Source organism: Trichechus manatus, unplaced genomic scaffold (genome assembly GCF_000243295.1).
Source record: "Trichechus manatus latirostris isolate Lorelei unplaced genomic scaffold, TriManLat1.0 scaffold00011, whole genome shotgun sequence".
NCBI lineage: Eukaryota > Metazoa > Chordata > Mammalia > Sirenia > Trichechidae > Trichechus > Trichechus manatus.
Genome location: NW_004443947.1, coordinates 8584595 through 8593480, shown reverse-complemented (window position 1 = coordinate 8593480; position 8886 = coordinate 8584595). Strand labels below are relative to the sequence as shown.

Here is an 8886-nt window from a genome sequence, read left to right as displayed (position 1 = left end):
GCCTCTCATCCTGAAGGTCCCACTCTCTCCCTCTCCTATATGATTCCCACCACGGCATCCACCAGCTCTGCCCCGTTCTCCCAGCTTTTCCATAGGGAAGGATGTGCTGCATCCTGGAATTCTTTCTGGTCCCAGCAGTCCTGGTCCCCCAGGTCTCAGTTCTTAGAACTACCCCCTATGTGTGTGTGTGTGTGTGTATGCGCCTGTGTGTCTGCGCATGTGTGTCTCATTGTTCAATTAATCAAAGGTGAGAATGGGCAGCAGAAAATTACAGTTTCAGGAACACCAAATACATATCAAAATATATTTGGCCAAAAACAGTGCTCAGAGGAAAATGCATGGCCTTAAATACATGTATTTAGAAAATAAGGAAGATTGACCAAGATGAACTAAAGTTTTCATCTTAACAAAGCAGAATAAATTAATAAAAATAAAATTTTAAAATTCATTAAATAGATGACATAAAAAAAGAATGAAATCAAAGGCTCTTCTTTGACCAATGAAACCGACAAACCTTTGGCATGTATGAGCAAGAGAAGGCACAAATGAGTAACACTGAGAATAAAAATTAGGGGACATTATCACAGATTCAGATGAGAGGTTTAAATGAGAGAATCTTCCCGCAAAGTTATAACGAGACATTTAAAAATTTAGCTGAAATGGACAATATTCTAGGTTTCCAAACTTGAGCATGCATCCACATCCCCTGGAGGGCCTGTTAAACACAGATTGCTGGGACTCACCCCAGAGGTTCAGATTCAGTAGGTCTGGGCTGGGGTCCAAGAATTTGCTTTTCTAACCAATTCTCAGGTGATGCTGCTGCTGGTGGTTCAGAAAACACACTTCGAGAACCACTGTCCTAGGGATTACTAACAGGCCACCAGCCCCAATTGACTCCACTTCCTTCCTGCCTTCTGTTTGAACTGGGGATGCCTTCATGATCAATGGAAGCTCCTACGCCACCCGAGGGGCTGAGGATCTCAAGAAGCTGGGAGCCAAAGTGCTGTGCTTACTGCTTTTACCCAGATGAGCTCACTAGATGAGGAAACTGAGACAGAAAGATGATGAGTAATTCCCTGAGTCCAAGGCTGGTAAGCTGAAGTGGGAATCCAGTTCTTAAGCACTGCAGGGAGCCACCTGTCATGCCTTGAGAACTCTGCTGCCCACACCACCTGCACCTTCTCCCTGATTCTGTGCCCCCTACCTCTGTGAAGTGGGCCTTGTTACCCTCATTTAGCAGGAGTCCAGTACTCTGGAAGCCAGAAGCAAAGTGAAGCTGATGAGGAGCCAACTCCTGCCCCTGAGTGGGGGCTGTGAGTCACTTGAATTCTTGGAGCCACGGTTCCCTCATCTGTTAAAAACTGGAGTCACTACCAGCCCTCTCCTAACAGGGTTGTTTTGAGGACTAAATAATGCTCACCCCAGTGCCAGGCACACACCAAATTCTCAAACAACATTAGCTTGTTGTTAAAGTTGTTATTACATAATCATCAGAGTTTCTTCCAGGCACTTCCACAGACATCATCTCATTTACTTCTTACAGTCACCCTGGGGGTAGCTATTACCTTTTCTGTTTTACAAATAAGGAAAATGGGGCTCCAGGAGGAGCAGCAAAAGACCCAACAATTCCCAGATGGCCAGAGGCAGAGCCTGAATTAGAAGCAGGAGGCACTCTGAGCTAGAGCAATCAAGTCTATGCTGGCTGGGGGTCCTTGTCCCCGGGGAGGAAGTGAGGGAGCAGCGTGAGGGAGTGCTAGCCCAAACCCCAGGCACCCTGTGCTCCTCATCCTCTCTGCCCATGGCCTCATTCTCCCCACTTGACCCAGAGGTTCCTCAAGGGCCAGCGACTAGCCCAAGGTCACACAGCGGACAAGTGGCCTAAGTCTGGACCCATGCCTTATGTTGCAAATCCTGTGGTCCAGTCCCTCAGTTGTGGGGGCAGAAAGGAAGAATCCCGACCCTGTTGCCTCCTGCCCTTACCCGTCCTCCACGGAGACAAATGCACCTTTCTCTTCAAGATAATGAGCCTCGAAAATAAAATAAAACTGCAAACAAAATAAACAAGAATCATGACAATAAAGCATCAATCATCATGCTGGGGGGAAGGGGAAGCCACTGCCGCCAGAGCCTACTATGTGCCAGGCCCTAAGCTCTGCCTCTCTCAGTATCGCGCTCACAGTTCACCACAGTCCCGCAACACTCGAGTTAATTCCCATTTTATAAGTAAGAAAACCAAAGCCTGAAGATAGTCACTCGCTCAAGGTCGCTCAGCTAGGTAGTGGCCGGCCCAAATGCGAACACGCTTTTGGCCAACCGCGCCTCCCAGCTCTCACCAGTATCCGCCCGACAGGGAGCTCGAAGAAGAGGCCCCGCCTGGGTGCAGCAGTCAGAGTTTGCACCTGACGGTTTTGGAATTAGTAGGGAGAAAACGATGCTGTACATCTCCGCCAAAGGACACAGCTGGAAGTGCGAGTGGCCGCGCCACGTACTCTGGGCCGGGCCTGCCCACGGTACCCCTAGGCCCGCGTGGACATTCCCCGGGGGCGCGAGCAGAGCAGGAAGTGGCCCCAGCTCCCAGGCTGGACTGGACTCGGGAGGGGCTCGCTTAGCCCCTTAATTACCCAGAGAAATCCGGCTACTGGAGTTCTAAATATCTAAATATGAGCCGCCCCCGCCCTTGCCCCTCGGGAACCGAGGACCCCAACCTTTGCTGCGCCATGGAGGGTCCCCACGCGCGCCACAGCCCCGTCCATCCCGTAACGAATTTCGAGGGGCCGGATCCCCGCTCCCATCTGGACCATCCCGGGTTCCTAGCCCGGCCGGGCCTGGCACGCGTGGGCACCTGCGAGTGGCGCCTCGGTCCTCCAGGGAGCGTCTCCAAAGTGGCCGCAACTGCGCGGCCGAAGCCGGCGAAGGGACAGATTCTCTCCACGCGGGTCTGTATCCTCGGGAGCGCTGGGCACGAGACGACGGTTCCCGCACCCCGCGCGCAAAGTACGCGGGGCTTGCGCCCTGGGGTGCGCCCGTTCGTTGTTCCCGGGGCGGTGAAGTGTCCAAGATGCTTCCGCGGGTTCCTGAGGCTCGTTCGTGGGTGGCAACTCCATCGTAATTGAAAGCATTCATTTGGTTTGGTTTTTGCTCAGAAGGAAAAATTTGACAGAAAACGAAAAAACGCTCGGCAAACACCAATCTCACACGGCGAGCGCCCTACCCGCCCCGAGCGGCCGCAGCGCCGGGGCCGAGGTGGAGAGGAGCGGGGAGCGTCTGCTAATTGCAGCTTCGTTAGATTTCGGGTTTGCTAGGCTGCGGTTTGGGCGCTAATATCCACCGCCCATTATCCCGGCTAATAAATTTGACCTATTGTTCGTTTGTTAAAATGATGTCACCTTGGAACAGTCCCTAAGCTCCTATTTCCATGAATTAGGCCTTTATTGAAAGCCGGGAACCAATGGGAGGAGAGAGGCTTGTTGATCGCAGCCAATGGCTGCGGCGGGAGAGGAATTAGCAGCGGAAACTCTAGGTTCGGTTCAAGAAAGATGACACAGAGCCTGTCGGGCCCGCGCACTCTTGGCAAAGTTTCAGTGCGACGAGAGGCTCCGGGCGCTCCATGGCCGCGCCGTAACGGGGACCCAGCTGCCTCCCCGCCCAGCCCGGCCCAGCCCTTCCGCCCGCCCAGGATGGAGGCGCCCGCCAGCGCGCAGACCCCGCACCCGCACGAGCCCATCAGCTTCGGCATCGACCAGATCCTCAACAGCCCGGACCAGGACAGCGCGCCCGCCCCGCGGGGCCCAGACGGCGCCAGCTACCTGGGAGGGCCCCCCGGGAGCCGGCCGGGCGCCACATACCCATCTCTGCCCGCCTCCTTTGCCGGCCTCGGCGCGCCCTTCGAGGACGCGGGATCTTACAGTGTCAACCTGAGCCTGGCGCCCGCCGGTGTGATCCGGGTGCCGGCGCACAGGCCGCTGCCCGGGGCCATGCCGCCGCCTCTGCCGAGCGCGCTGCCCGCCATGCCCTCGGTGCCCACGGTCTCCAGCTTGGGCGGCCTCAATTTCCCCTGGATGGAGAGCAGCCGCCGCTTCGTGAAAGACCGCTTCACAGGTGAGCAGGGCGGGCAAACAAGCGCCGGGCCTTGGCCTTTCCCGAGCCAGAGGCGCCGCACCCTCTGCGATCCACCCCAGGAAACGATTCCGGATGCCCTAGCGCGGCAGAAGCCTCAGAGCCCAGTGCCCGGGACAGCCGTAAGGGGAGGGAAACCCGGGAACTGCGGGAAATAAGGCTGTGCCCGGGGGAAAAGGGGGCGTCTCCCGACCGGCTTGGTGCCGCTGGGGACGCTCGGGACCGACGAAACGGCGGAGGGCTATGCGCCCCACGGGGCGGCACGGGGTCCGCACTGGGCCTAATCGGCAGTGGGGCTGGGCTTCATGGGGCCTCGTGTGTCTCCGCAGCAGCGGCGGCGCTCACGCCCTTCACGGTGACCCGGCGCATCGGCCACCCCTACCAGAACCGGACGCCGCCCAAGCGCAAGAAGCCGCGCACGTCCTTTTCTCGGGTGCAGATCTGCGAGCTGGAAAAGCGCTTCCACCGCCAAAAGTACCTGGCCTCGGCCGAGAGGGCGGCGCTCGCCAAGTCCCTCAAAATGACAGACGCGCAGGTCAAGACTTGGTTCCAAAACCGGAGGACCAAGTGGCGGTGAGAGGCCCGGCCCACCCTGCACCTGCCCGGCTCTGCGCGGCAGCCTCGCGCTCTCCCCACCCTAATGCTACCCTCTACCCTCTTTCCCCCGAGACTGCGACTTCCCACTCCTTCCTGGGTCTTATCTCCTCCTTTCTCTCCTTCCCGCCGGCCTGTTTCTCTCCTCATATCTCCCGCGCCCCAGCTTCTCTTCCATTCTCATCCCAGTGTCGTTCTCGTGAGTATCTCCAACAGAGCTCCTTGTTCTGTTCGGTCTACTGAGCTCGGCTTCTTCTCACCACCACCCCCTCCCCCTATACACGCCCCCCGGGGGCCTTTAGCATTCTCCTTCTCCCTCCCGCTTTCCAGCTCGCCTTCTTGTATTTCCGACAATCCGCGTGGATTCCGGGTCCCCCTCTATCTCCCTATTTCGACTCCAGCCCCGTTTTGATCCGATCCCTGGCTTGATGCAACCCGTGAACTGCGAAGAGATCGCATCCTGGAAGACGGCCGTGAGGCAGGGCATGAGACTACTAGCTGAGGCTGACCTGCCCGGGGGCGCCGTCCGGGAGGTGCAGAGCCCAGTCCGCCCACCTGCCGACCCCAGTGACCTGGTGCCGGAGGGTCGAGTCAATTACGCATACACTCTTGTTACGATGCAAAAGAAACAATCTTTGTTGGTGGCGAAACCACAATACCCAGACGTGCAGGTGGGCGGCGGTTGCCCCCGGCCCCTTCGACCCCCCGGCACAACAAAACCAAACTAGCCCAACCTCTCCCCGGACGTGCAGGCCTCCGGCGCACCGCGCGGGACGGGAGGCAGACGAGTTCTGCGCCTCCAGGCTCTCGGGCAGCCTTGGCTCCCCGGAGGCTGGGTCCCCCACCCCAGCATCCCCGGGGTGCCGGGTGTATGACGGTGCTGTCCCTCTCCCTCCCCTGGTGCAGGCGGCAGACGGCGGAGGAGCGGGAGGCGGAGCGGCAGCAGGCGAGCCGGCTCATGCTGCAGCTGCAACACGACGCCTTCCAAAAGAGCCTCAACGACTCCATCCAGCCCGACCCGCTCTGTCTGCACAACTCGTCACTCTTCGCTCTGCAGAATCTGCAGCCCTGGGAGGAAGATAGTTCCAAGGTCCCCGCCGTCACCTCGCTGGTGTGAACCACCAGCTCACAAAGTCGCCACAGACCACCGCCCCTCCCGGCGAGGTGCCCCGGGCCCCCAGCCGGGCTGGGGGAGAACTGGGGCCGAAAGGGGAAGGAGCCGCCAAACTCGAGCGGGCCCGGGGCGCGGCCGCAATCCCGCTGGCTGCGGAGCGGGGGCTGGGCCCGGGCTCCGCGCGGCTGCACAATCCGAGCCCCCGCCCTGTGCCCCGTCCCGCCCCAGGCCCCGGCCTGACAAAGAAAGCGCCTTACGTTTCTCCGCCCCCCGCCCGCACCCCCCGGGCTGGGCGCCTGTATTATACTTTGTACTTTTGCCCAAACGTGTAAATAATAAAAGTTTTGCCTTTTTTCTTTAGAAACCGGCCACCTGCTTCCCCTGCGGGGCCGTGGAGGAGGGGCGGCCTACTCGGGGGTTGGGGGGAGTGCCAGGGGCCGGGAGTACCCTGCGTTTAGGCTGGGTTCTCTCTTCTCCTTTTCCGTTCCTTTTATTTAAGTCGTTTTATTTAATAAAAAAAAAAAAAAGTTAGCTTTATAGCTATTTCACTTAATGCTGCTTTTATTTCGTTTTCGTTCGGATGGTGTTCGGCGATCCCCGGCCCTGTCCCCCACCCCTAGGCGGTAGAGGCCGAGCGGCGGTGCGCGGGGGCGCATACTCTTCTCCAGGCTTCGTCTCTATTCGCCTCAGCTCGAATGCCAGTCCGAGGTCCCGCGGAGGACCCGCGGTGCAGGTCAGTGCGTGCGGCCGCCCGCAGCCTGTGTGCCCGCGGGATGGGGAGTGGCAGTGGGAACGGGGATCTAGGCCCGGAGGCTGGAGCGCAGAGCCTGGGCGGGCGACCGGGGAACGGAAGGCCAGGCCTGGATCGGTATCCAGGCGGGTCACCAGGTCAAAGCCACCTGAGGAGTAGGAGGGGCGTCGGCCTCGAACTCCTTGGAACGCAAGCTGGAACCTGCAACACTCGCTACCAGCAGCTTTCCCCTCTTTTTCCGGCGAGGCCTCAGAGAAGCCCCGGGCTCAATTCATTGACCAAATCTGGGATTTGATTGCACTGTGGGCGGGCTATGCGTATAGAGCCCGGTGCACCGCCCGGGTCTCCAAATGCTCTGTGTCTGGGCAGCAAGTGCAGCACACGACCCCAGGACCTTCTTGGGTTTGAGTGGGACCCTAAATGGAGCGTGACGTCACGTGACGTTACTGCAGTCTCCACGGTGCCTCTGTACAAGAGGGAGGCGGGGCACCCGCAACGCCCAGGACCCCGAGCCCGGGTGTAGAAGTGTCACAACCCGATCCACTCAGTTTTACTACTGCTCAAGAGCTGCTGGAAGTTTTCGGAATCGCAGGGTCGGGAGGGGGTGGCCCCTTCCAACAGGAAGAACAGACACGAAGCGTCCCGTGAACATTTGACCTCGCTTCTTGATGTTTCCTTTTGTGTTCTCGCTTTCCGTACCTTTAAACCTTTCTTGTTTTCTAGCTTCTCCATCTCTTTCTCTACAGTTTTCTCTATTTTTCCTTCTGTTTGTTACTCGTAGTCTCTGTACTGAATAATCTATTTCCTTTATAATTTTATGTTTCTCTACATAGTTCGTTCTCTGTGGCTTTTAGTTTCTGACTGTTTCTTTGTCATATTCTCTCTTCTTTCCTCTCCCCGTTTCTGACTCTGTCTCTTCTCTCGCTAGGTTTTTCTGTCTCTCTCCTCTCTCCTCCTTTTCTCTTTCCTTTCTCATCTCTCAGAATCAGTCTCTCTCTCCCTCCCTCCCTCCTCCCTTCTCCTACTTCCTTTCCTTCCTCTTCCCTACTCCAGGACGGGGCTCCCAGTAGCTCCCTAAGGCTAAATCCTTGGGGGTTGGTCCCAGAAGCCCGGAGCACCCCACCCCCCATCCCACTGCCTCCACCGGGCCACCCGCCACTCTGCCGGCTCCGCGCTTCAGCGCCTTCGATGTACGCGGGCAGCGGACCGACTGCACTTGGCGGGGCTGAGGGAAGGGGCGGCTATCTGAGAAATAACATGGCGCTCCCAGCGCTTCTTCCCTCACGCCCACCGCGAAGCCCCACGAAGCGGAATCTGCGTCGCTGGGAACATACAGACACTCTGGGGAGGGACTGGGGTGGCTAAGAGCTTCAAGTGTCTTCCGTGGGTATTTTCCTAAAAAGCCCGAAGAACGAGATGGGAAAGGTTGGCCCTTAGGCTGGGGGCTTCAGCACCTAAGACAGAAAGGGACCTTCTGTCCTTGCCTTTGCTGGATGAGTAGCCCCTTCCTCACTGGAGTAGCCTCGCTTTCCAATGCTTCCTCTATTTTAGTCTATTTCCCCATAATAAGGCTTAGTTTTTTATTTTTCTAAATTCTTGATGTTGTGTTGCCAGGGTTATCCTCGCTTTTTGGGTCTCTTTGAGGACACACACACACTGTGTCTTTTTTCTTTCCCTCTGGCGCCTCGCGTTGCGCAAAGGCTCTGTAGCTGAGAAGCCCACCGTGGTCAGCGTTCGGACAGTCCCGAGGATGGGGGGTGCTGATCTCGCTGCGGCCCTCAGGGGCGCCTGGCTTTCCCTCCCCGGGTGCCCTCGCGGCGTGCACTGTCTCCGAGCGCTTTTCCCCGTCCGAGCCTCGCCTAGCCAGAGACGAGCTAGAAGAAATCTCTGTTTAAGGAAAGGAGCCGAACCCGGCCGGGTCGGGGCCCTCTCTCGTCCGCGCCCACCGGGAGCAGTGGGGGAGCCCCCAGCGGGTGGGAGCGTCCGCCTAGCAGCAGAAAGGCGTTTAGCGCTTAACCTCCTACTTCCCGACGTGCAAAGCCCCGAGGTCGAGGTCGTTGTTTCCACTGTGGCTGCGCGGTACCAGAGCCCGAGGACGCCCTGTAAAGGGGCACAGCCCCCACCACGAGGGCTGCGTGGTAATCGGAAGCAGAGTCGGTGCGCGCTTCTGTCTCAGGCAGGCAGGCACCGCTGAGGCTGAGCTTTATTGTGTGCCATCAATTCTGACTCATAGCGACCCTATAGAACAGAGTACAACTGCCCCATAGGGTTTCCTAGGCTGCAATCTTTACAGGAGCAGACTGCCAGGTCT

General features: G+C 58.0%; 1 protein-coding gene across 1 annotated transcript; it reads left to right on the top strand.

The window, feature by feature from the left end:
• The first annotated feature begins 3602 nt into the window (after positions 1–3602).
• TLX3 (T cell leukemia homeobox 3) lies at positions 3603–6343 on the top strand. Its single transcript, XM_004371205.1, has 3 exons — positions 3603–4098; positions 4446–4689; positions 5617–6343. The coding sequence occupies exons 1-3, from the start codon at positions 3678–3680 to the stop codon at positions 5825–5827; spliced, it is 876 nt and encodes a 291-aa protein (XP_004371262.1). The 5' UTR covers positions 3603–3677; the 3' UTR covers positions 5828–6343.
• Positions 6344–8886: the final 2543 nt, after the last annotated feature.